This window comes from Gossypium arboreum, chromosome 5 (assembly GCF_025698485.1).
Source record: "Gossypium arboreum isolate Shixiya-1 chromosome 5, ASM2569848v2, whole genome shotgun sequence".
NCBI lineage: Eukaryota > Viridiplantae > Streptophyta > Magnoliopsida > Malvales > Malvaceae > Gossypium > Gossypium arboreum.
The window spans coordinates 4816638-4843851 of record NC_069074.1 but is presented as its reverse complement, the minus strand read 5'-3'; the positions used below and the strand labels follow the sequence as shown (position 1 = coordinate 4843851).

The 27214-nt window shown below is 32.0% G+C and overlaps 4 protein-coding genes across 6 annotated transcripts; 1 reads left to right on the top strand and 3 right to left on the bottom strand.

The window, feature by feature from the left end:
• The first annotated feature begins 5131 nt into the window (after positions 1 to 5131).
• Positions 5132 to 9566, top strand: LOC108470750 (aldehyde dehydrogenase family 3 member F1-like). 2 transcript variants are annotated; one of them, XM_053028167.1, is made up of 10 exons: positions 5132 to 5581; positions 5673 to 5751; positions 7239 to 7335; positions 7478 to 7684; positions 7957 to 8081; positions 8203 to 8307; positions 8407 to 8579; positions 8738 to 8828; positions 8918 to 9067; positions 9151 to 9566. In XM_053028167.1, the coding sequence occupies exons 1-10, from the start codon at positions 5559 to 5561 to the stop codon at positions 9409 to 9411; spliced, it is 1311 nt and encodes a 436-aa protein (XP_052884127.1). In that variant the 5' UTR covers positions 5132 to 5558; the 3' UTR covers positions 9412 to 9566. The 2 variants fall into 2 exon arrangements, with proteins under 2 accessions (XP_052884127.1, XP_017627685.1); XM_017772196.2 differs by having other exon boundaries at positions 5158 to 5581; positions 5683 to 5751.
• Positions 9567 to 10108: 542 nt separating this feature from the next.
• On the bottom strand, positions 10109 to 12635 carry LOC108471212 (pentatricopeptide repeat-containing protein At1g71420). Its single transcript, XM_017772826.2, has 2 exons — positions 12544 to 12635; positions 10109 to 12454 (listed from the first exon to the last, which is right to left on the bottom strand). Exons 1-2 carry the CDS (start codon positions 12550 to 12552, stop codon positions 10202 to 10204), a joined length of 2262 nt encoding a protein of 753 aa, XP_017628315.1. The 5' UTR covers positions 12553 to 12635; the 3' UTR covers positions 10109 to 10201.
• Positions 12636 to 14419: 1784 nt separating this feature from the next.
• On the bottom strand, positions 14420 to 15734 carry LOC108472899 (extensin-2-like). The gene is made up of 2 exons (XM_053028746.1): positions 15654 to 15734; positions 14420 to 15537 (listed from the first exon to the last, which is right to left on the bottom strand). Exons 1-2 carry the CDS (start codon positions 15732 to 15734, stop codon positions 14749 to 14751), a joined length of 870 nt encoding a protein of 289 aa, XP_052884706.1. The 3' UTR covers positions 14420 to 14748.
• A 3030-nt stretch (positions 15735 to 18764) lies between these two features.
• LOC108471515 (E3 ubiquitin-protein ligase BIG BROTHER-like) lies at positions 18765 to 26048 on the bottom strand. Of its 2 annotated transcripts, none has more exons than XM_053027489.1 (8): positions 25546 to 26048; positions 24973 to 25132; positions 24504 to 24747; positions 22732 to 22766; positions 22408 to 22452; positions 20346 to 20473; positions 19259 to 19367; positions 18765 to 19092 (listed from the first exon to the last, which is right to left on the bottom strand). In XM_053027489.1, exons 2-8 carry the CDS (start codon positions 25111 to 25113, stop codon positions 19042 to 19044), a joined length of 753 nt encoding a protein of 250 aa, XP_052883449.1. In that variant the 5' UTR covers positions 25114 to 25132; positions 25546 to 26048; the 3' UTR covers positions 18765 to 19041. The 2 variants fall into 2 exon arrangements, with proteins under 2 accessions (XP_052883449.1, XP_017628613.2); XM_017773124.2 differs by having other exon boundaries at positions 25601 to 26045.
• Positions 26049 to 27214: the final 1166 nt, after the last annotated feature.

Here is a 27214-nt window from a genome sequence, read left to right as displayed (position 1 = left end):
CACAACTTTTTCATAATTAGGTCCTAAAATCAATTTCTATTAAAATTACTTGATAAAGTCATCAAACAACAAAATCAAAGCTTCAAATTCATTTTATTTCATCATAAACATCCAACACTTATCATTGATAGCTTTTAATTTTGTTCATAAAATCAAAAACTAATGAATTAAACACTTGGACCTAATTGTAAAAGTCACAAAAACATAAAAATCTCAAAGAAAAGGGAAAGAATTGAACTCACAAATGTCAAAGTATGAAAAACAGCAGCTTTCAGACTTCCCATGGCGTTTTTGCTGAAGAAAAATGATGATATCTCTAGATTTTTTAAATTTGTCTTGTTTTATATGTTTAATTTACAAAATTTCCCATTTTGCAATTGTTTCTCCTTGTCTTTTTTGTTGATTTTCTTGCCCAACCGTCCGGCTCATACAATTTGTGTCCAATTTCCTTTTAAATCCCTCCTTTTTAATCACTTAAACTATTTAATCATAATTTAATAAATTTTGCACTATTTTCAATTTAGTCCTTTTTAATTAATTGACTAACCAAACGTTAAAATTTTCTAACAAAACTTTAATACTAACTTAATAACACTCCATAAATATTTATAAAATATTTATGGCTCGGTTTATGAATCCGAGGTCTCGATACCTCGTTTTCAACCCAATTTACCTGATTAATTCTTTTAAAATCGCAAAATTCACTAATTAAAAATAATTCTTTTAAGTTCGCGCTTGGCCTATAATTATTATTTGTTAAAATTTCTAAACTTACTCGTCGGATTTAGTGATCTCGAATCACTGTTTCCGACACCACTGAAAAATTTGATTGTTACAATTTTGGAAGGCTTAATATTAGCTAAATTGGAGTACTGGTTGATTCAACATGTCTCCAGAGACCATAACAAAGAGGCTGATAGTCTAGTTAAAATTTTTGTTGGTAATAACGGTGGTACTCAATTTTTTAAAACGCCTCCAAAAGGGCTTGGATGTTTTTCTAAGTAGTTTTCTTATATTGATTTTTCATTAAAAAAAAAGAAGAAGCTCACAAACTTTATTTAAGTCCAAAAATAATTCCAGCTTGTATTATGCTACATTTAAGGTTGAAACTTGTGAGTTTGTTAATTCTATTTGTAAAATTTTTAAATTTTATTATCTGTCTACAAAATAATCCTATATTTTTGTGGGTTCGATTATGAATTTTACATTTACATTATTGTAAAATTATTATATTGTAAATTCATAAAAACCTAAAAAGAAGACGAAGAAGAAGAAAACAGTGACATAAATGGGTAGGAACTAGTGACATAATAATGATTTGTTTAAGTAGTTTGAGGGTTTCTTTAATATATTAAAGTTTTGTGTTTTTTTTTTGTTAATATCTCAATTTATCTTATATTTACCAAAGTAATTTGCTTTCAACTCTAACTTTATTTTCTTAAGATATAAAAATTATTTAAATATTTCAAAATCATTTACTTAAAATTTTTTAACTAAAGTATAACTGACTAACAATTTCTGGCAAGTTAATTTGGAGTCCATATCTGCCCAGCTAGGAGAAAAGTTAAAAAATAATATTTATATTAATTGTAAGTGATGTAACCATATAGGTTGAATCACACTTCACATGGCTTGTTTTTCTTTTAAATTTATTAAATATTTTTAAATAAGTTGGTCAATGAATTCGACTTAAAGTTTGCATCTATTTAGCTCGAAACAAAAATAAGTTTTGGATTTTTATTTTTATATTAAATGCTTCGTCTTAAATAAATGTTATAAATTTTATTAAAAATTAAACCATAATAATTATTTTTCGAGACAATGTCTACAATTAGACATAACTCATCACCAACTCTTAAATAAAAAGATAAACACGATTTAACATGCTTAAACCCATATCCTATTATACGGGCAACAATATTAATACCAATTAAGCTAAAACTCAGTCAACAATTTATACTATTACTTTTGTTATTAGAGCCTTTTTTAATAAACAAAGTTCTATAAATATTAAATTACACTTTATATTTATTTTTATACTGCATTAAATTACACTATTAGTATCATTTAACTGTTAAAATTTATAGATAAGAAAATAAAAATAAATAATTTTGCATCTTTAATTAATTAGGTAATTAAATGTGCGTAAGAAACTAGTTAAAATATAAAATTATCAAATAATTCTAATTTTATAACATGAATAAAACAAAATTATTGAATGTATTATGAATAACAATGTCCCTTCCTCAAAATAAAAAATTTAGTTATCATGACTTGTATTTGAATTTTGTGGGAATGACAACGCAGTAACTTTACGTTAGGCGTTGGCCAAAAACAGGCACCAGGATTTGGGTCTCAGTTGTGTTTGTTGGAAGGAAGGTAAGAAAGAACAGTGAGTGGCTATAAAATGTGGGCAATTAATTTACCCAACCATTTCTCTAATGTTTAAAACAGTCTGATGTTTACAACTTATTGTCACGTTATTTCAAACCGGATAAGGTCACATCAACCCTAACTTATGAATTTGGAATTCCGAAATATGTCTAACTTTTAAAATTATTGGACAATCTGTATTTTTAGGCAAAACAATTTTATTTTTATAAACCAAAGTAGTTCTTTTTTTCTTTTTCTATTTTTCCATTTTATCTTCTAGTTTGGTATTTAAAATTGTGCTTAATTAAACACGTTCACCTTTTGGTTAATTGCTTTACTCAATGTTGGGTGGCAAAATAGTGTCTCATAAAAATACAAAATACCACTTTAACACTATGATATCTTTATTAAATGAAATGATTTTTAAAAATAAAAACCAAATTAAAATTTTAAATATAAAATAATTCAAAAATAGTTTTTTAGGAAAATTAAAAACCTTTTGAAAGGCCAAAATAATACTTATAATTTGTTTTTGGGATTTATATAATTTCTTATATATTATAAATATTTTTCAAATTTTAATTCTATATACTTTTTTATTTTATTTTATTAGAATTTTAGTATTATGATATTTATTTTAGTTTTATGTAATTTTAATAAATTTTAAATTATAAAAGTAATATATAAAATTATAAAAATTTTATAAAGTTCAAAAATGATTTTTTAGAAAAAGATATAAATGGTAAAGAATGCAGATTATTTTTGAATTTTTACAATTTTATATTTTAAATATAATATGAAAATTTATAACATTTTCCAGAAAAATAAAATTAACGTTTATATTATATTATATTATATTATATTATATGTATTTCAATTTTACATATTTTAGAAATTATAAAAAAATTAGAAATTCAAAATAATATCTTTATCCTTTTGGAATTAAAAAAACAGCTTTTATATTGCTTTTACAATTTTATTTTTATTTTATGATTTTTGAAAATTTCAGGTATCCTACTTAATATTTGCGTAATATTATTGAGGTGACTTCTTTGTCACACGTTGTATTATTATTGGACCGTACAACGTAGTCCAACGAACCAGTATGTTTAAAGAAGAAAAGACTTTACCTAATTCGTTTCGATTGAGGACCCACCCTAACTTTTATGTAAAAGACAAAAAATAAAAAATAAAAATTCAACATTTACTCCTACAGTTGGAACATTGGATCAGCAGATGAGGACACCAAAGGCTCAACGTCCTCTAATCATCTGCTGATTCTTGCTCTACTGCAAAACATTGTAACTGTACTTTTTTTAATATATATTTACTGATTTGAGTGGTTGTCATGGATGTTGTAAATAAAAATTAAAATATTTTATTTTGTATAAGCATGGTATGGTGATCGGTGAATCCAATAATGAGAGTCCTTTTTAATATATATTTTCTTCTCCTCTCAGAATAGTCCTTCCATAACTTTTATAGGTCCCTCCACTATTATGATTTTATTTATTTAGCGTTGCTTCTATTTATAATGTTAATTCAATATTTCATTTATAACAACGTAATTGCAGTTTCCTCCCCAATTCTTCAAACATGATTCCAGATCTCCAATAACTTAATCTATCTTAATGATCTTCACAACAACGTTCTAAAATTAGAGAAATACATATTTTCTTTTAATGTAGTATAAGTTTCTGTGATATTCATAAATTTAGAATGTTGAGCAGAGGTGATGAATGGGGCAACGAGGGTGGTGCCCGAGTGGTGAGGTGATGGAAGGTGTTACTATGGTGGTGCCGAGATGGTTGGTTATTGGAGGGAGGGAGAAAATGATGATTGATGATGGAGGGCCACTGGTGATCAACCTTCTTTCCTTGGTTCTTTTCTTTGATTTTTAATATATTTTTAAATTATGATATAATCTTGATGCTATTAATGTCATGTGTCATAATTCTATCTTGTCATATGTCTTAAAGTTAATGGTGTTATAAAAAAGTATCAATTTAATTAAAAAAATCGAGTACAAATATAAGAGAAGTGAATAAATTCAAGTACCTATTTTACATTTTGTCCTTCTCTTTTTTATAGCCCGATAAAAATTCATGGAAGCAACCACAGTGATTCGATAACTAACTGTCCTTCCCAAAGAAAGAAAACACAATAGTGGATTAAATTGGAGAATTTCTTTGTTATCATACATAATTAGACTAATTCAACGAACCTCTAAAAGCTAAAAAGTAGGTTGGGAAACGAGTGAAAAAGAATTGATCATAGACTAGGTTTTGTTTTATATATAATTCTCAAGTGCATTATTATTGTTAAAAAAAAAAGGTAATATTGTAGGACTAAAGGTCACATTTTTGTCTTTCTTTATTTCTTTTTTATAAGTTGAAAGAAAATAAAATTAAAAAAATTAAATTTTAAATGTACAAAGAGTATAATAATTTAATTTTTAAAATTTTATATTATAATTTAATTAAGAAATAAATAATTAATCCAACCCATACCAGCAGCATTTAAAAGAATGACATAGAAAGGGCTGTGCCTCTTTTAAAGGAGAGGAAAATAGAAAGTCAACAGCATTAACTCCTAAGTTTTCACTCTTAAAAAACCTACAAATTGAAAAAGAAAATATTTTGATCAAAATATATTAATAATGTAGCAAACTGTATTTGAACTGAAGTTCAATCCAATCTGTGATTTAAAAATTATATTCTCGAAATATTTTAATAATCTATAATTAAAAAAAAATAAATTAAAATTTAAACTGAAATGGTTGAAGGAGGGTTGGGAAGTAATGTATACCGAATGCAAGCCCACATCATAATGGTGAGTGGGTGAGAAAAATAAGTAGGCTGAAATGACTGAGAGACGCTAGCTGGCTTTTTAAGAAAGTCCCCACTCAAATGGGCAAGGCCACAACGCCCAGAGCTGCATACAAACACATGTATATATATATAGTTATAGGTTGTTGGTAGAAATGAAGTATGCAGGCAGCGTAAGATAAGAAAGCATGGAGAAAGATTTGGGGAAGGAGATTATGGAGATGAGGGAGTATTATAGGAAGGGAAACACCAAACATGTAACATGGAGGAGGGCTCAGCTCAAAGGCTTGCTATCTTTTCTTGCGGAAAAAGAGGTGGAAATTTTCAGGGTTTTAAACCTGGATTTAGGGAAGAATTATGTTGAAGCATTTCGTGATGAGGTATGGAGAATTTCTTTTTTCTTCTTAGATGTAGGGTAGGTAGAATGTTGAAGTATTATTTTTGTCTCCTTTTACTTGTTGAAAATTTCAGTGTTTTGCAGGTAGGACTTTTAAAGAAATCATTGAATCTTGCATTGAAGGATTTGAGAACATGGATGGCAAGCAAAGAGGTAATCATCATCCTTAATTACATTCTCTTCTGCTTTTCCTTTTGTTTTCCTCCCGTCTTCATCTCTTTTAACTTAGTCTTTCTATGTTTTCCATTTATCAAAGCTAATCCCTATACTTTTATTGTTTTGAACAATTTAGTTTTTTTTTAATTTCTTTATTTTCTTTTTCTTCTTCTCCTTTACTTTTAACAAATGAAAAATATAGAAAAAATACATTAAAATTGATGGAGAAGAGATGAAAACAGAGGAAGAAGCAGAAGAGAAAGAAAAATAAAGAAAAAAAATTAAATTGCTCAAAACGATAAAATATGGGGGACCAATTGTATAGTTTAACTTAAAATTTTTTGTTTGAAATGATGATTTAACGTGTCATATCAACTTATCATTACATTGTTAACGGCAATTAACGGCTTGGCGACTAAAATGTTATAACACATTAACGTAAGTGACTAAAACATAACATTTCAAACATAAGTAACTAAAATGTAACTAAAATGTAACGTGAGGTAAATAAAAGTGACTATTTTGATTGTTTATCCATAAATTTTTTAGATTTTATAGAAGTAAAATGATTGATTTATTAAAGTAAAAAAAATATAAAGTACATAAAAGTGATTATTTGTACATATTTAGTTTTAAAATTACATTTTCTTTGTACATATTGAATTTTAAAATTATTAAAAGAATTAAACTTAATTTCTTTTTATCATAATTCAATTTGCAGATGACACAAATTTTAGAGAATTTCATAATAACTAGAATTTGGTACACTCTCTCCATGACTATTATTAATAATAATTATATTATGCTGTAGTTCTTTTAAGAGCAACAAGTGTTACTAGTTTTGTTTTTTCTTTTCTAAGTATAATTTGCATTTTTTGAGGAAAAAATTATTTTACTAAAACTTATACAAGATAAAAATATTCTTGTTAATTTTAAAATATATATTTAATTAAGTAAATTTAAAAAAAGGCAAATGAAAATTATATATTTTCACTGCTTCACTTATGGAATTAAAACCCATGGGAATGATGCCAAAATATTAGCTAACTCTTCGAGAAGTTATTATGGCTTTAAATATTTTCAAGTTAATTGCCACATTTAAAATTAGCGTTATCAAAACATTTGACTTAATTATTAAAAAAAAACATGCGGAATTAGTCAAATTGTGTCAGTGTTTGATAGTTGCATGTTGTGTAAGCTGTCTTGAGCAGTGTACTGCACACTGTAGGTGAAATGTGCACCAAGTGCCAGCACACTGAAATTAGGCGTACGTCAACAGTAAATGAACAATAAAATAGAACCTATTATAGCAACAACTGCAAGTCTGCAAGAATGCAATTGTCGTTGTTTTTATTTAGAAAGTAGTAGTAATTAGCAATTTCAAATTGGATTCTGAAACATTATTTAAATGCTGATTCCATGACTAACCAAGTTGACAAGTAGATTGTTTTAACTTTGAATTTATACTGTTGTGGCAATCACAGGCTAAACTTCCTTCAATTGCACTGCTTTCATATGCTGAATTGGTTCCTGAGCCTCTTGGCCTTATCCTCGTTATCTCTTCTTGGAACTTTCCCATGGGTTAGTATATCTTTTCATCATTTCCTTTTTCACATGAATATTGAAAAGCTCAAACCCAAATGAGATTTCTGTGTTTTTATATTATATATTCGTTATGGGACTCTGGAAAGCCTAACAATCTCCAATTTGTAATTTAATATAGGATTGTCCTTGGAGCCTTTGATAGGAGCCATAGCTGCAGGAAATGCTGTGGTTATAAAACCATCAGAGTTGGCCCCTGCAAGTTCTTCTCTTCTTGCTAATGCCCTCCCCAATTACCTTGATACTCAAGCTATCAAGGTCATTGAGGGTGGCCCTGCTGTTGGTCAACAACTGCTTCACCACAAATGGGACAAGATTTTCTTCACAGGTATATATCAATGTATATCAGTCGCTTCACTTGGATAATTATTTGTTAAGGATCCATTTCAATTTTCGTTAACAACATTAATGGTAGCAAAGGAAAAGGGGCACTACACTGCAGGCACAATAGGAACGAGTTTGATAACAAAATGTTAATAGAAAATGTAATTTAAAACTGGGAATCTTGTTTATGAACTTCCATTAAACAATGTTATTCTTCTACCTTAGTTTAGCTTATTATTTTGTTTTCGAGTACTAAAAGTGTACAATTAATGGTAGGAAGTACAAAAGTGGGACGGATAATAATGTCAGAAGCAGCAAAGAATCTAACGCCAGTTACTCTAGAGCTGGGTGGGAAATGCCCTGCTATTCTTGATTCCCTTTCCTGGTCTTGGGACAAGGAGGTTATATTTCTTTTACTAAAATTACTTCGGACATTTAATTGCTTGATAGTTACAACTTTTGACAATATATATAGATATATCTCCAAGTTTGCTCATTTAAGATGTGTATTGTTCCATCAAGGTGGCTATAAATCGAATCATTGGGGCAAAATATGGATCTTGTGCGGGTCAAGCATGTATATCAATTGACTATCTATTAGTGGAAAAGCCATTTTCATCTACCGTGGTATGTCCAACTTGAATCTCTCTTTTTCATCATGTATGCTATGCTTTTTACCTTCTATATGGTAAATAGTAATAACATACAGATTAACTGTCTTTGCAGATGGAACTGATGAAGGCCCTGATCAAGAAAATGTATGGAGATAACCCTAGAGAATCACACAGTATTTCGAGGATAATTAACAAACATCATTTCTTGAGACTGAAAGACCTTTTAACTGATCAAAAGGTTAAAGACTGTATTGTCTATGGCGGTTCAATGGATGAAGACAGCTTGTAACTCACTCGCTCACTCTCTTTTCTAAAGCTTGAATTATTGATATATCTGGTTTAAGATACAGGTTCATGGTTCTTTCACTAGGGGCATGAGCATGAATGATGGATAATCCCATGTTTCTTTAGCTTCTGACCGTGTTAATATGAAATCCATGCAGGTTCATTGAGCCAACAATATTAGTGGATCCCCCACTAGAATCAGCAATGATGACAGAAGAGATCTTTGGTCCATTGCTTCCAATAATCACGGTAAGAAACTTTGATGTACTCTTAAAGCACGTTTGGAGGGAGCGGTCCCTTTTTCTTGTCTTGAAAATTCAGGGCTTTTTTCTGGGCAGTTGGATAAGATTGAAGACAGTATTGATTTTATCAATTCAAGGCCTAAACCATTAGCACTATATGCTTTCACCAAAAATAAGGTGTTGAAGGAGAGATTGGTATCTGAAACATCATCTGGAAGTGTGGTTTTTAATGATGCAATCATTCAGGTATTTAGTAGCCATTTACAGTAAGTTTCAAGTTATCAAACCAAGCATTGAATAATAACAATGGTGATTTGAATGAAATGTAGTTCGCAGCTGACACCCTTCCATTTGGGGGCATTGGTGAAAGTGGGATAGGAAAATACCATGGGACATTCTCCTTTGACACATTTACACACTACAAGGCAGTGGCCAGAAGAAGCTTACTCACTGATTTTTGGTATAGGTTCCCTCCATGGAACAATTACAAACTGGAACTCCTTGAGAATACTTACAATTACGATTATTTTGGATTGCTGCTTGTCATTTTGGGGTTGAAGAGGTCTAGAAAGACTTTTCTCGTCAACTAGTACTTCAGATATATACATATACCTCTTTATCCATGCATGGCTATATTATAAGCAACATTAAAATGTTGGTAACGATTTGTAGCCATCCATCAATCCCCAGCATTTCTCTTCCATTCTCGTTGTGTAATGTGAAATGTAGTTATTTCAGCATAAAATGTGTATATAGTGGAGTTTCAGATGATCCAGATATTGCTAATGCCTGCTCCATAACTTACCAGGATTTGGAAAATAGTGAATTAAAATCCTCTGCTATAGCCCTTTATGTGCCTCATCACTGTTTTTTTGACACGTGGATCAGTGAATTAATAAATTATTGGCAAATTAAGGGGAGTTTGCCGTTTAACTTTTATGTCATTTGTATTCCCAATTTACTGTTTCTCTCCCCCTCCCCCAAAAAAAAAAAACCATAAAGATAAGTCTATGTATATAGTTGAGGGGCAAGGAAGATGAATATGACAATCCTTATCTAAGTTTGAGTCATGCTTTAAGGCCACGACGTAGATCATAAAGATGATTAAACGGGAGAAACATAACCAAAAAAAAAAAAAAGTACTGCTTTTGAGTGTTTGTTATTAGAATACTTTTTGTCAAAAATATAAATTAAAATTTTACACGTTTGAAAAAAAAAAGGAGCATTGAAACTACAGAAAACACAAAGAAAGAAATAAAAAATTGCCTTGGTGAAACTGTAGAAGAATTTGCAAAATTTTGATTTTTTCTTTATTAAAAAAATACAGAAGTAATTCATTCTTTGCTAGCCCAGGTGTACTAATTTAGTAGTGCTAGCTTGTCACCAATAATCATTACAAGAACAGATGCTATCTTTAAAATGGTGGAAACGATTTGAATCCCTAACAATGATCTCTTTTTGAAGGAAACCTGATGCCAACTTCATGAAGTTATGGCAGTCAACACAAATTCGGATGTTCTTCATTATTATCACATTCCCACCACCATGCAACTTCCCTTCATTCATTACTGCAAAAACCAAAGCCATCTTCTCACTATGGTGGAACAATTGCTCTTGTTTGTGCTCCTCCTCTATATCATGCAAGGCCAAGCTTATTTCCGGTACATATCCAATCTCCTTTAACTGTCCAATCAGTCCTTGGAGCTTGGTGCATATGGCCTCTCTTTGAGGATGATGTCTGCCTCCCGAGGCAAACTCGTGCACCTGATTTCCAACCTCAATCCAACTTAGTCCGGGCTCTTTTCTAACTCCTGATCCATCCATTTCTTTTCTAATTGTTCCTGCTTCGTTGAATCTGCCACCTGATGAGTATATATTTGACATTTGTACATATCCTAATGAATTTTCAGGCTCCATCTGTTTCAGTTTGGATACAGCAGTTTTAGCCAACTGGGTTTCACCATGCTTCCTACATGACCCAAGTAGTGCACTCCAAACTACAGAGTCAGGCTCCATAGGCATTCTACATATAAGCTCCTCCGCCTCGACGATGCGTCCAGCTCGTCCAAGAATATCTACCATGCAAGCGTAGTGGTCTAACTGTGGAATGATACCGTGATCCTTGAACATGGAGTCAAAGATTCTGAGCCCCTCTTCCACCATCCCACAATGGCTGCAAGCTGAAAGAAGAGCAACAAAGGTAGCAGTATCAGGTTTGAGGTCCATTTGTGGAAAGAGTTGCAGTGCTTCCTTAGCTTTTCCATGCAAACCATAGGCCTTAAGCATCGAGTTCCAGGAAACCAAATCACGACATCCCATTTCTTCAAACACTTTCTTAGACAAAGCAATGGAGCCACATCTTGCGTAAGCATGGATCAAGGCATTTCTTAGCACCGTTTCATCCTTAAAGCCAGCTTTAATCACTTGTGAATGAATTGCCAAGGCATGCTGCTCAGTTACAAAGCCTGCACAAGCTTTTAGTACAATGGAAAAAGTATACAAGTCTGGTGTCAAGCCCTCTCGCAGCAATCGTCGATAAAGGAAGAAAGCTTTAGCTGGGTCGGGTTCTGCTAATGCAGTTATCATGCTAGTCCAAAAAATTATATCTTGACAACTTGTCTCCAGGAAGAGATGATAAAATTCAGAAACATCGCCTCCAAGCTCCGAATAAGCTTTCATAAATGCGGTTGCCACTTCAACTTCAGAAATGAACCCAGTTTTAACACTTAGGCAATATACCTGAAAACAAAATTTAAGACCCAAATTTATATCAATACCGTGGCTTCCACATAATGAAGAGAAGACACTGAGCAGTGTGGCACGATCAAAGCCAATGCCCTCGTGATGCATTTTGACAAAAACGCCAACAGCGTGCATCCCAAGCTTTGCTAATTGAAACCCAGCAATCATTGAATTCCAAGAAACTAGACTCCAACAGCTCAGACTCTTAAACAATGTCCAAGCCTCCTCTACCTTATAACTCTTGCTATACATAGTAATAAGAGAATTTGTTACGTAAACAGAAGCACCCAATCCCATCTTCAACACCAGTGCATGCAATTGCTTACCACACAAGTAATCACACGAACTAAGGACGCTAGTAAATGCAAAGTCATTCGGCCGACAGTCACGCTCAGCTAACATATCTGAAAAGAGACGAAAACTCTCCACACCCCGACCACATTGTGCATACCCTGAAACAAGAGCTGTCCAAGAAACGACATTCCTTTTAGGCATTGCGTCGAACAGTTGGTGAGCATATTGCAAATAGCCACATTTAGAGTACATATTGATGAGATGGTTAGTGACAAAGAGGTCAGCGGTGCAGCTGGGGAAATGGGCAAGCATGAAATGATGCAAACGAAGGCCTTGTTGAAGATATCCATGGCGGGCGCATTCGTTGAAGAGAGTGGCATATGTTTGTAGAGAGTGAAGTTCTGGTGATGAATTGTAAAAGAGTGAGAGAGCTTGGTGGAGTTGTCCGCGTGAGGACAGCAGGCGTACCTCGTTGAGAAGATCGTTGGGTTCATGGCCTGCAAGTGCTGGGAGAAGATTGGATGAGCTGAAGCTCCGGATTGAGACGAAGCAGGCGCGCGTAGTTGGGCACCTCATAAATAAAACCAGAGTAAAAACCTAGCAGAGATTCACTTAGATTAGATCCCTCCATGACTCATGTTAATTAATTAAATTAGCCGCCCAAATAATTTACTTCTTCCTCTTACCTCTTGCATTTTGAGGAGCAGATGAATTTCATTCCCTTCCACTATAAATTTTGAAACTAATTAAAAATAAGGTTATACTCTGTTACTAAATTATTAATAAATATACATTTTAATTATTTTTAAAATGTTATAAAATTATTATTTAATTATTTTAAAAATTTATTTAAGGTATTAGGTTATTAAAATTGCTGCCGTATAACTTTTCTATTAAGATCATTTGTACCAATCGAAGGCTCTCATTTTATTTTTTTCTATAGTTTAACTTTTTCTTGAAACAATATTGAATGTTGCAAATTTGTAAATTAAAATTTAAACAACTTTTTTTCTTTGATAACCGATATTAACATTCAAATCAACTTAAATCTAAGATATATTTCTTTTACTCATCGATAGGTTCTTCACTGTACCGATTGTCGAATCATTATCTGAAGCTCACTACCCAAACCTTTTAAGAAAAAATTTAATAACCCAATGACTAAATAAAAACGTTAAAATAGTTCAATGACTTAAATTAAAACTTTCAAATAAATAAATAATTATTTTATAACATTTTAAAGTTAAATAATTAAAACGTAAATTTACTAATAATTTAATAATCTTAAATATAATTTACTCTAAAATTGGAAAGCTTTCTTTCCTGTATCATAATATTGTACTAAATACCAACAAATGTTAAGAGAAAACCTAAGTTGGAACTTAAAGATAACTTTATTGAAAAAAAATTGCAGTAACTAAAGAGTGTATACATAAGATATCTTTAAAAATATATAAATTCTGCAATATTTTTTAAAGAAAAACTTCATTAATATCATATATATTTTGTAAAAAATTTTAAAAATTTTACTGCAATAGTTATCACATTGGTTGAATTTAACAAGTATCTTAAATTTTAATATTTTAGAAATATTGATTAAAATATTAAATTTATATTTTAAAATAAAATAATTTTTTGAACAACTTCATTGATACTATAAACTTTTAAGCAATTAAATTTAAATATATATTTTAGAAAATATTAAACTACATTATTTTAAAATATTTTGCGAAAATATCATTGATCCATTAGATTTTTTTTTTTTTCATTACAAGTGAAGGAAAAAAAAAAAGAAGAAACAGAAACATCTGAGTGTCTCATGGGCACAAGTCAGCATGTAGAAAGGGGAAGAGTTGAGCCAAATTTGCTAAAAGATCAACATATTTATTAACGCATTTTCAATATTTGGTCTTTATTTGTAAAGGTTAAATAACTATAAAGTGTACTCAGAAGAATAATAATCAATTAATGTTAAAAAATAAAAGCGAATAACCTGAAAATGAAAAAGCTTTTTTGCTACGAGCATCTCTTCTTGCACACCCCAAAGCTCATAAGTATCATTCTCTGGTTTTCAAAATTGACATTAATTTCAACATTTTATTATTATGGTACCATTGTGTTAATTGTTTAAATTATATATTGTTATAATTGAAATTAAAAAGATTTTTTGGTAAAATTAGATTATGATATACTTACGATGTAGCTGAAAAATAAAATTATGTAACAAATATATTTATAAATATTAAATGAGACTTTAGTTGAATGATAAATTGTATATTTTAAAAATTATAAAAATTCAATTTTAAATTTTATTATATGTATATTTTCTATTTTTCTATATAAAAATATAATTTATTTTAACTGAGTTAAATGTTGTATTAAGTTGAGGGAATTTGAATCCATACGTTGAAGTTTGAAGTTTTAAAATTATGTGATAGCTTAACTTAGTACCTTGAGTGCCTCAAGGCTTTGAGTACTTATAATATAATTTAAGTAACTTTCATTTATTTCTCTTATAATTTTGGAGAAAATTGTTATTATACTTTTAATTGCAGCATGGAATTCAATTTGGCAGTAATAATAATAAAATATGAAGTGGTACGAAGTAGTACAAGTGCACATTAGTATTAAATAACTCATCAAGGATCTTAACAAGTACTGGACCCTTTTTGCTAAAGAAAAAAAAGCAGACACAATTTACATATATAAATGAAGAATACTGAAAAACATGTTCAAGAAGCTTATCAAAGAAATTCCACAATTATTCTTCTTCCTTATCAAATCTTCAACCTGAGTAAAGAGATTAAATATTAACTTAGCTTTGTGGCCCTTTGAAACTGGTGGTGATGTAGGGTAATAATGAGGTGGAAATTTCACTCAAGGAGAGGTGACTAGTAGTGATAAGGAGGTGGTGGAGGAGGTGACTTATAATAGTAAGGTGGCGGGGGTGATGGAGAAGGAGGTGGTGGTGATTTGTAGTAGTAAGGAGGAGGGGGTGATGGAGACGGTAGAGGAGGAGATTTGTAGTAGTATGGAGGTGGTGGTGAGGGAGATGGTGGTGGGGGACTAGGAGATGGTGGAGGTACTGGAGACTTGTAGTAGTATGGTGGTGGAGGACTAGGTGAAGGTGGTGATGGTGATTTGTAGTAGTAAGGAGGAGGTGGTGAGGGGGATGGTGGAGGTGGTGACTTGTAGTAGTATGGTGGTGGGGGACTAGGTGAGGGTGGTGGTGGTGATTTGTAGTAGTAAGGAGGAGGTGGTGAGGGAGACGGTGGAGGTGGTGACTTGTAGTAGTATGGTGGTGGGGGACTAGGTGAGGGCGGGGGTGGAGACTTGTAATAGTAAGGAGGAGGTGGTGAAGGAGATGGTGCAGGTGGTGACTTGTAGTAGTATGGTGGTGGGGGACTAGGTGAGGGTGGGGGTGGAGACTTGTAATAGTAAGGAGGGGGTGGTGAAGGAGATGGTGGAGGTGGTGACTTGTAGTAGTATGGTGGTGGGGGACTAGGTGAGGGTGGTGGTGGTGATTTGTAGTAGTAAGGAGGAGGTGGTGAAGGAGATGGTGGAGGTGGTGAGTTGTAGTAGTATGATGGTGGGGGACTAGGTGAAGGGGTGGTGGTGATTTGTAATAGTAAGGAGGAGGTGGTGGAGGTGGAGACTTGTAGTAGTAAGGTGGTGGAGGACTAGGTGAAGGCGGCGGTGGTGACTTGTAAGGTGGTGAATTGTAATAGTAAGGAGAATAATGTTTGTAGGCAGGGTGCTTTGGTGGAGAGGAATATTCGTAAGGTTGATAAGCAACCGCAATTGTTGCTACAAGGCAAAATGTGAAAGCAAAGAGGAGTGGAGGCCAGTGGGGCGGTGGGCGTGCTGAAGTCCCCATTTCCCTGGCAATACAATTCTAAATGCTAGGAAGCTAATTACTCAATCAACTGTTTGAGGCATATATCCATGGAGAAGAGAAAGCCCCCTTATATACTCATTGAGTGAATTTAATATAGACAAGATAGCAAGCTGGATATAAATGTTTTTCCAATACACTATCTAACATCTGACCTTATAATATAATAAATTAAACTCCAAATTGCCATCACGATTGGCTGTTTCCCTGGAAGTATGTAAATATAAAAATGGGTTAAGTTTGACCAATGCAAAGGTGATTGTCATTAATAAAACTCCAACGCGTTCAAGCTGAAAGAAGAGGTCTCACATGATGACTTTGCAGTACTTATATAATAATATGGTTTAAACTCAACATGCAGGCTGTCGCCGGTAAATAAATCATTAGTAGAACTAAAATTTATTTATTTGACCCTTCCATATCTTACCTGCTCGCTTTTAATGCTTCAAAGATGAAGGATTTAGGTATTGTATGCTTTTAACCAACGAATTAGTCTAAGCTACTTGCCGGATCTTCTTTTATTCTTTTCCCTTAGTTAAGGTGTAATTAAAGGCAAATTTCTGATCTTATAATTCATTTAGAGGCTAGAGGGGATTGAATTTCTGTTTTGTTTTCTATTTAAGTTATTTTTGGATATATTATTTTACTCCAAAATTCAAACTCCGTATGATCAAAGTTTTTATGCAATCAACCAGTTTTACTGTAATGATGTTGGGTTCGGTGGTTGAAAGTTTTGATGGAGAAAATGCGTTTGATGCAAAGAAACATTGGTAACTTAAGTTTTGCATATGCAGCTAGCTTAAAATATTGCTAATTAATGTATACTTGATATATATAATATTGCGTACCAGAGAATAAAATAGATAATAGTATGAGGCAAGCTCTTGGCGAATTGTATTTCTGTTTTTTTTATTGAGAAAATAAATAAATTATTCATTATACATTTATACATTTAAAACGTGTAAATTAATTTTTCGTTCAATTTTTTCCTGTTAAATGATGATGTATAACATTAAATGGAAAAATTCACATAAACTCAGAGTGACTAAAATATTAAATTTTAAAAATTTTAGTGACTAAATACTAAAAAAATTTAAATATCTAAAATAGAACGAAAATGTAGTCGAATAACCATATTTATAATTTACCTATAAAAATAATATTTCAACATGAATTTAACGTTTCACATTATTATTTAATAGAAAAAATTTAATAAAAATATTAATTTGCATGCTCCAAGGTTAATTTAATATTTTTAAATCCCAATATTTTTACCGAAAAAATATGAACACCCAGACATTTTAGCAAATTTTGGGTCGCTGCTAATTTTATATACCATTATCCCCACAAACTAAACCCTTAAACTATCTTTAAGAATACATAAACTAACAATATGGATAATATTTAATGTATCATTAGTGTGCAAATATCATACATTATTAGTTATAACATATTACCATTAAATAAAAATATAAAGAATAATTTTATTTAAACATAACCAATAATAATTATTTGGATTTGAGATTTCTTTGAAAAAAATATATAAAATTACTATTAATACTTACTTATATTTAAGTAAAGATTTTTTATTAGTTACAAAAAGAAGTTGAACTATAATGCTCAACGGATAGTAATAAACTAGTTACTCGGCACTTATCTCTTAACATTACATCTTGCCAATTCCTTATTATTCCGTTGCGAATCTCCAATGCCAATCTCGACAACCCCATCACTTCGGCTCCAAGTATTAGGTCTACTGTTGTTTTACTATCACTATTAATTAGCAGCCAACGCACCCCCTTCTCCCAAGTAGTTTCTAGCCCATCAACAATTTCTCCAAGTTTTGCCTCTAGGATTGAGCTAACGCTTATGTTGCGGCCTTACTCAAATACTCAGTTGCCCTGGTGACATCTTACTATCTCGCCGTCACACATCTAGATCGCATTTCAACTCTCTCATACGTATTAAGTTTATATCATCGTGTCCAAGAAATTTCATACCATGTAGATACAATCTGTTGTAACTCAGAGACCACCTGCGTCAATACTTCAAACCAAAATAAACTATCATGACTGCCCTTTACTTAATATAAAATGTCATATTATTATTCACTGATGATGTACATAATATTCCTACATTAACATATCTTATTACAAAATATTAATATTCTATTTTGTGGTTGCATAAAATTATGATATTTCCATTTAATTTAAGACTTCAATCGAAATTTGTAAATATTGTTGGAACCTTCTTTGCACTAAAAGTTTGATAGAATTAGAAGTTATAAATAAATTAAAATTATTAATATAAATACATCAAAATCAAACATGCTCCTATTCGAATCTCATATATCTAAGTTAAGTTGAGATTGAAAATAAAAACAAACTGATTGTTCGTCTTTCTTGTGGACTTAATCAAAGAATGATTCTAAACAAGCCGAATCAAAAGACGGGCCGAACAATTTAACTTTTGTAAGGGCAGAATAAAAGCATCTTCAGTTCAAATAAAACAGTCGCCCTTTCCTTTTTGTGGGAATTTTAATATTTTTTTTGTTCTTCTTTTCTTTTCAAATGTGTTGGGTTCGTTTTCATGTGAATGCCAATAATTAACAATTTCAGATGTGAGATTCCATGTATTATCCTTCGAACAAAAAAATAAAAAAAAAGAGAGATGTGGGATTCCACGAAATTGCTAATTTAGGCATCACATTCTCGTTCCCTAAATACTGTGATTAATTTATTCTTGGAACTGATCAACAAGAAGAGTGATTATTGAAGCTTTAATTTTATAATTATAATTATACTAATATCCTTAAAAAGAAAAAAAGTAGCCCAATGTTACTAACAAATTGTACTCCACCTTCTCCCATATATCCCACACCAGAAGCCCCAAAGTTAAAGAAAGAAATTCGAACTTCTGTAGTCATTCAGCAAGGGTTATTCTCCCTGCCGCTGAGAGCTCCCTAAAACTTCTTTGCTATTTGAGATTAATCACATTCTCAGAAGTGTGCGATTATGAGGAAAATGCATAGGAAATGGACAATAATTTGAATACGACAAACATTATCGAAGACTTTATACAACCCCCGCTTTTTCTAGTTAACACATCCATATTCTACCATATCCATACTCCCTTTCAATTATTGCAAAAGTCAAAATCAACTATTCTTCTGTTAAACAACGTAAAAGGTCGAAATAGAACATCTTCGTATTAGGGGGAAATACCCAAATCCAACCCAAAAATATTTATAGCATACGAATATTTTCTTTATGTTCATCGTCATTGTCCCTTAATGTTTTGATCCATTGCCAAACACCTCCGTATAACATATAGGGCAAGCCTGGAGAAATAAAGCTTCAATTAGCAGCTTCCAAAAATGCTGCCTAAATAAATGGAATAAAGATCCATGTTCTTAACGCTTTATTTTTTTATTTTTTTATTTTTTTGTCGAGGGGAGGGAATGTTTTATGATTTCAATCATGAAAAAGGAGGGGGGAGTACGTTACCTTATTGATGCTAAGCCATCTGGTGCCACACCCAGCATGGTAGACATGCTTGCAAGGTAGGGTAATCTGTCTCTCACCTCTTTTATATTCCATCTGGCAAATTACACATCTGGTCCAAAAAATAATAATGATAAGATTCACCATATTGACCGACAGAAAGAGAAGAGACCAAATGAGGGGAGTGGTAATCCATATTAAAACAAGCTGCAAATCTCAATGGTATATGGAGAATGTCCAGGGCATGCATATTATTCACACAACTAATTAGACCAAGCCATTATAAAAATAAAAAAACCCTGGCATTGATTTTGAAAATTATGAAAACATTTATGTACATGATCGATGTTCCTACTCTATCATTGAACTGCTAATCGATCCAAGAGGCAAAGACAATCTTTCCTTTAAAGTTTAAACTGACCTGCCAGAAACTTTTACTAGGTTATCCTAAGAGGGTTTGATAAAATATTATTACTGCATCGAAATGCCCAACCATTCATCTACATGTGTATCTGTGTGCCCATCACAATTTCAATATATAACAGCTTTCAGTTTATCAAAATCCTATCAAGTAAATAGATTTTTCCATTAAGAAGAAGAAAGTCGAAAGATTTTACTTGAGACATAAAATCCCAAAGGCCAGTAGGTTACAATTAGTTTGTTAACCTACCTAGACATTCTTATGTTACTACGTTTCTATACAATGGCATCTGAGGGTGCCTTGAAGAAAAGGCAACTCAAACGTCAAATCCCCCTACTGAAGTCTGCTCATCACTGCTAGTATCCTAATTGGTATAGGTTCAATATGAGCCTTTTACAAGAACAAACAACAGTTATAACACCAAAGGAAAAAAAAGCTGAGGACTCGGGCATGGAACGTGGAAACCAAACATAAATTTAACCTGGATACATATTTATAATAAATGCAAACATAACCTTGCAAACCAGTAAAACTTAAACCAGTAAAACTTATGCCAAGATGAACTAGGGTTGTTGAGTATTTCAATTTAAAATCTGTGGAAGACCAAAAGCAGCAGCTGATAAAAGCAAATCACATTTTAACGAGGCAAAGATGAAGCATAAGCAGTACCTCTCTTTCCTTGATTTCTTCCTTGAGAATAAGCTGCACTTGTATTTTGAAACAGGTAGCAATGAAATAAGTTCTTGGGTGAGACCCCGACTTTGTGTTCCAACACTCTCCCCTAACTCAAGTAATTCCTAAAGAGATAAATGTAATCATGAATGATTAATAAAAAAAATAAAGAAACAATTCACAAAAGCTAAATTATTGTGTTTTAACCTATTAAAATTAAGCAACGATTTCAGCTAAGTCTAAGGATGAGTATGGACTGGTTTGGATTGGTTTTAAGGAATAATCACATCAAACCAAAATATTTTGGTTTCAGAAATTTTGAATTCAAATCAATCTAAATTATAACAAAAATCAAACAAGCAGATCAAAATACTTAAATGAGATTGTAAGGAACCTATAATGAATAAAGAGGATGACCATGGAACAGGACCAGTATATAAAATAAAGCAGATATAAATAATGTTTATATACAACGAAAATTAGCCTTGAACCAAAAAGTGTAAATTAAAGAAAGTTTATATACTCAATTACTCATGAACAAGCATGAACCAATGGTGAAGCTTGGAGAATACTGGTTTGAAAAAATGTCAAAAGAGTTTGAGTGTCAGCATATAGGAAAACCCTAAATTAAAGAGAGCTTATATGTTATAAGATAAAATTATTAATAACAAAAAAAGATATATAAATAGAACATAAAAAACTATATAATATCATTATATTTATTATTTCAAATAGACATTTTGGTTTGGATTGGTTTTAAATAATAGGAAACAACAGTAAAACCAAAATTGTGGTTTGGTTTGGTCTCAAACCAAAATTGTGGTTTGGTTTTTAACTTTTCAAACTAAACCAAACCGATCTAAACCAAATTAGTTGTTCCGTATTAGGTTTTGACCAAATAATGCTTGGGCCCTAGCAAGACCACTGAGTCATAAGCCAGTTCCATCATCCAGACAGCTTCCTTAGTTGTCTATAAACAAGCAACATGAGTCATGGGACGGTTGGTCCACCCTGCCTACCCACCTGCTGGGGTGCTAAACATGAAACTAGGAAGTAAAGGTTTGGCTCTAAAAACTTGTCACGGGACCATTACTCTCTTCCTAAAAGACATAAAACTTGCATGATTACTGCAGTAACTCTAATTGCACTTTGAAATAATGCCAGAATATTGGAATTCTAAATATCAGAATTATGCCCTTTCAGGAGAATAAAACTCTTTACTCAGAAGCACAGTGGGATAACTAGGGAAAATATTGTCCATGAAATAATTTTTTAAAAAATTGAGTAAGCAAACCGTATTCCAACTTCACACAGAATTCATTGAACTAAAAGTATGCTAAGTGATTCTAGTACTTTTTTGGGGGCTAATTTTCACCTATAACAATAAACATATACTAGCTAAGTTTTTCCTTCACTAATGTAGGTTACCAGTACTCTACTAAGAGCAGAGCACCGGTACTTTCTAAATAAATGCTCCATCTCTGTCTCTCTCTAAAAGCTTCTGCACCTCACTTATTCATTCTTGGCAGGGAAGAGCCAACAACAGCCCTTCCTGTTTTCTCTCCTCTCTTTTTTTTCTTCCCTTTTATGTGGAGCTGGTGGCAGCCACTCACAAACTTCATTCATACGTCTATTTCCTCTTATTTTTAAAAACATTTTTGTAAATATGCTAGCACCCTCCCCCTCTCCCTGAGGCCTCAATGTTCTCAACCCCAAAACATTTGTCACCTTTCATGAGACCACCAACCCAAACAACTAAAACAGGAGAATGACCTCTGAATCCATTTTGTTTTACAGCTGTCTCAACGACATAGCAGCCAAATACAACATTTCATTTCCCAACCTGAAGACGTAATTCTTTCAGACCTAACCTCCTACTTTTACATAGGTCCTGAAAACAAGGTTTAATCTGCAAATGCACTGCATTGTGTTTTTCTCTTTTACTCAAACTCAAAAGTGCAACAAATAAAGAGTTAATTAAAAGCCTACTGAGAAAAGTAGAGAAATAATACACCTAATTAAACTAGAAAAAGATAAAACATAGAAAATTTCTTCTAACCTCATATGTCATGTTGTCAGGATCAACACAATCTTGCCAAATAACCTGCATATTTTAACAACATTTTGCAACATTTAACTTTTGTGAATCACGAAACTGAAAAAATGGTAGGATTTAAGCTCTAGAACTCATTATTAATTCTTGGAAAAGCATAGAGACACATTTAGACATACATACAGCTTCATAACTGAGATGATTGAAGTCACTAATATTAAATGCTAATCCAAATAATCTACTAAGATATATAGGTATGAAAATTCATACTAAGGGAAACGAGTTGCACACATCTATTCAACAAAGAAAATAACAGTGAGAGAGAGAGACCTGGTAATCATGAGCATTATGTTGTCTCCGTGGACCTAAAAGTGAAAGAAAGCATTGGAATCAGGAAACTTTTTCAAAAAAACATAGATAGCTATCGTTATAAGAATAAGGTGCCACCAACCAAATGATAGTGAGAATTAGTGATTCATTTACGTAATTAGAATGTGTAAGTTAACAAGGCTTCTCATAGTTCAGGTAAGCCACACAACTTTTATACTAGTCAATCAATTTTCTTAAACAACTCTGCACATATCAGTGGGAAAGCATACTCATAAGTAGTTGTTTCTACTGATGCGACAAGTTAGCTAGGCTAGCACAAGAGCCATGCCATTCCAAACTTAGAGTTAGAGGTATTTGCACACAGTTTACAACAAAAGCTCAAAATTCAAGGTGCAATATTTAGCAAACGAGCTAAAATTCCAAATGGATGAAGCTTGAGAACTTCAAGCCAATCAACTCAATTTTTCTACATCAGACCCAAGTCAAGATCAGTGCTGCTATATGGGGCAAAGTAATTATCTCTTGGTTGGGAATGAAGGCAAGGAATTTGCTTGAGAATACATGAAACCTTAACCACTTGACTGGCAGTGGACCTAGTTCTTAGTTAGACATGGCAACCATGGACACAATATGATTGCATGACAGAGAAAAACAAACTAAAACACAACATAGAACTCAATATGAAAAAAATAACACGAACTCATGAGCATGTCAAAATCTATAGAATACAAATTATTAACATATCAGAATATACACTGCTTTAGAATCACAACTATGAGATTTGACAATACAGTGACACAACAATGATACACAGAGGGCTAGGTCTACTCTTAGTGGTGGTTTCCCAGTGCTGCAGGTGTTATGATCTCAACAGCAACGGTGTTCTAGTGGTGGTATTGGCATTTAAGTAGCTCGCACCAAGAAGAGTTAGAAGGAATAAGCACAAGCAAATGTAGAAGCTGAACTGAAAAAATCCTCCAGGTAGGAAAAAAATAAGAAAAAAGGATCCCGAAGAATCATTTTGCAGGAGGTGGAGAAACCAGAAAACCAGTCTACTCGTACTGCAATTAAAAAGTCTCAGTTATCATTGTATTACCAGTTTTGGTCGTAACTTTATGATCAGAAACACTCATACAGATAAAGAGACTGCATTTTACTTCATGATAAAAAAGAAAGGAAGAAAGACAAACACGTCTAGTAAGTCAATCTTGGAAAAAAGCCAAAAAACTATCATCAAGACAAAAGATTCTTAGGATAGCTTTGAAAATCTTGTAGCTGCTAAACTGGGCCTTTTATTTGGGGACCAAACGGGATATAAACACAACTTAATCATGAAGCTCGCTGAATCCTTAATTTCTCTTCAATCAAGTAAGATCTAAAGTTTAAAATCCATCAAAACAGAGATGCTGGGTAATATTCTGGGAGCCAAGACTAGATTGATAGAAAACACAGCATCTAATCCATTCATAAAATTTAGAGAAAGCACGAAGTTGCAAACAATTTGATAATTAATTAATGACCAATTCACCATAGAAGCTCAAAAACCTGGGGAAAAAAATATTTCATCACATTACACAACACTGATTAGAAAAAAGCAATCTTAAGAAGGAAAGCAAGTGAAATCTTGCCATGCACATAAATTCTCAGCATAATTCAAAAAAATACATGTTACCTTATAGGCATCATTATAAACCATTTTAGCATTATGTTACATACCCTTAAACTTGTACCAAAAATAAACATTCCCTTAAACACAGAATTGAGAAACTTACAATCTACCGAGTTTTCAAGTGAAGTTGCATGTGCGTTTCTTTCCCATTCCACATTCATTGCTGCAGTCTGTCCATTACTCCCTGACAAGGAACTATCTGATGCCCTTCTATATTCATCAATGCACAGGTCATGGTTATTCACCTCGTAACTATGATCATTACGATGATCATAATATGAAATACTGCCAGAATCAGATGGGCCAAACTTGTAAAAGCTTGAAGTCATGGATGGGTACACACTCTCCTGCAGACAGAAGTTCAATTTTTGGCTGTGACCAATAGCAACAATTCATTTGCAATAATCTAATCAATGGATCAATTACAATCAACTCATCCAAAAAGTCAGCCTATTTTTCATCTGATTATTCTTGAAAACACAAAGACATTAAAGGAATCACTTGAGTACATCCAAAAACAAAATTGTTATGTTTTGAAAAACAAACATAAAATTATTGATAATGAACGGTACCTGGACATGAGAAGCACCGTCGAAAATAAAATTGACATGTTGATAAGTAAGACCTTCAAAATATTCGATAAAGCTGCCAGCACTATTATAAGGGTAGTTACTGTTTATGTATTGAACCTCCATATGTGGATCCCAACTCATCCTCCAAAATTCAATAAATCTACGTACATAAATTTAGACAATTAAAAATTGTAATTAGTAATAGAAACAGACAATGATAATAAAGTAATCTAAATAAAAAAAACTGATCTCCAAAAAATTTTCACCAATTTCCTAGTGCATTTCGGTATTCTAGTGTTAAAGGAAGAATCACATAAGAATATAATCATAAACAAGAGTAAAGAGTAAATTACATAGAAAAATTTAAGAATCTCCAGAAGAAATTATCAAAATAAATAAAGAGTCTAGAAAAACAAGTTAATTGAAACAATGAGATTCAGTTACTGCAAGAAAACGTGGAACGTATTAGCAAATATTCAAGTACATGACAAATGTTTAAAACAAAATGATCAAGTTTCCATTTGGTAACCGAGAAAAAAGCAAGAAAATGAGGAAGAAAGAGAATGAAATTACAGTTAAGCTTAGTCAGAGCTGATAAATGATTAAATCTTCTACTGAGAAAGCTTACTTTTCCGGTTGCTTTGATGCTGAACTGAACTTTCTGGGCAACCAAACAAGAAAATGAGAGCTAGACTTAAAGCGAACTATCTCATTCTATGATTATAGGATCTCCAGCTAAGGAAATGCGAGATCTTCTCGCGACAGAGATAGAAATGGACTGAATGGATCCAGAGAGGGATAAGGATAGAATTAGAAATAGACTGATATATATAGAAATGGAATAAATAAATCTTTAAAAGAAGAGATCCTTTGAGAAATAAAGAGGAGAGATTAAAGAACTAGGCAGCCGACATTCATCGCTTTTATTTAAGCTCCGCTTAGCAAACAACACACACACTCTCTCTCTCCCCCCTTCCCTCTCTTTGTGTCTTATGTCTCTTTTTTTTTTTTTTTTTTTGTTCTTTTTTCATTAATAACAGTAGTATGTGGCTTCATTTATAATTGTAAGGGAGGGCGCCTTTATGCAGTAGTTTCAACAACACGCAAACTCCGTTAAACTTAGATGGGAAATGATAGCATGTCTGGCGGTATCAGATGAGACTGTACTATTTTAATATCCCCTCTACCCTTTTTCTAATCTTTAAATTTAAATTCACATTACCCACATTTACTATAAAGAAAATTAAATTCACATAAATATAAAAAATAAATAAATTCATATAATCATTTTAAATTTTGAGAATTGTTATTTGACTTCAAATTTAAATTAAATAATACTATCCAACAAATATTCAATTAATTCGAATTTAATAAGTAAAACAGAAAATGAATTTAGATTTAGATTATTGATTTTATCTCCAAAAATAAATCATTTTTGAATTATGGATTCTAATATTTGCATCCACTAAAAATTAAAACGAATTTGATAATAAATATAGGACCATTAATATCTACATGTGTTCTAAATTTCTACAAATAATAAAGTATGCAATATTTTAATCGAAAATGCGGATCAAATATCTAAAATGTCCAAAGTTTTTCTTTATCAAATATCCAGAGTTACACTATTCGAAATCATCAACACTCTAATTGAGATATAAAACCAAATGTTAAAAATACTTAAAATTTAGAGATTATTTTAAGGTTGTTGATTTTTAAAAATAATATTTATTTGTTAATTTAAAAATATGAAATTTCAAAAAATTTATTAACAGTAGAATCAACAAGTAAGAATATAGGATGATTTACCCTAAATTAAGACAAAGAGTCACCGTTCTCAGTGAGGATGAAGAGAGTTAAAAAGGTTAGAGTACTGTTGATTGGGAAAGAAGGCACTATATAGGAGATAATAGAGGCCTCACATCATAAGTTTATTGACTATAGAGTCATATCTTATCTCTTTGTAGTGTTAGTAATGTAACTTTCTAGATTAATTATATGATATTTTAGGATAAGTTGAATAATTAATATACCCAAAGTTGCCAAAAGTTTATCATGGTGTTGCTCTATACATAAAATTCACTATTTCACTTGACCAAATAAAAACACAAATATAGTATATTTTATTTTAGTGTAATTTGTTTGATAAAGTTGGTCAACTAGAGGAGAATGGGCACTCTCTAACAGAAGGGAAACCTCTTGAAAATGCTAAGAAACGAACCGCAGCTGCGGCTGCAGCTGA

Bases quoted from the DNA above. Each gene is read 5' to 3' on its own strand.
- LOC108472899 (XM_053028746.1), bottom strand. From the start codon at position 15,734: ATGGGGACTTCAGCACGCCCACCGCCCCACTGGCCTCCACTCCTCTTT. The intron at 15,538-15,653 runs GTTGCTTATCAA...GCCTTCACCTAG, and splicing joins GCCTTGTAGCAACAATTGCG to TCCTCCACCACCTTACTACT.
- LOC108471515 (XM_053027489.1), bottom strand. From the start codon at position 25,113: ATGAGTTGGGATCCACATATGGAGGTTCAATACATAAACAGTAACTAC. The intron at 20,474-22,407 runs GTTAGAAGAAAT...TTATCTCTTTAG, and splicing joins CTGACAACATGACATATGAG to GAATTACTTGAGTTAGGGGA. The intron at 19,093-19,258 runs GTAACGTACTCC...TTATTTCTCCAG, and splicing joins GATGGCTTAGCATCAATAAG to GCTTGCCCTATATGTTATAC.
- LOC108470750 (XM_017772196.2), top strand. From the start codon at position 5,390: ATGGAGAAAGATTTGGGGAAGGAGATTATGGAGATGAGGGAGTATTAT. The intron at 7,685-7,956 runs GTATATATCAAT...AATTAATGGTAG, and splicing joins GGACAAGATTTTCTTCACAG to GAAGTACAAAAGTGGGACGG. The intron at 8,829-8,917 runs GTAAGAAACTTT...TTTTCTGGGCAG, and splicing joins CATTGCTTCCAATAATCACG to TTGGATAAGATTGAAGACAG.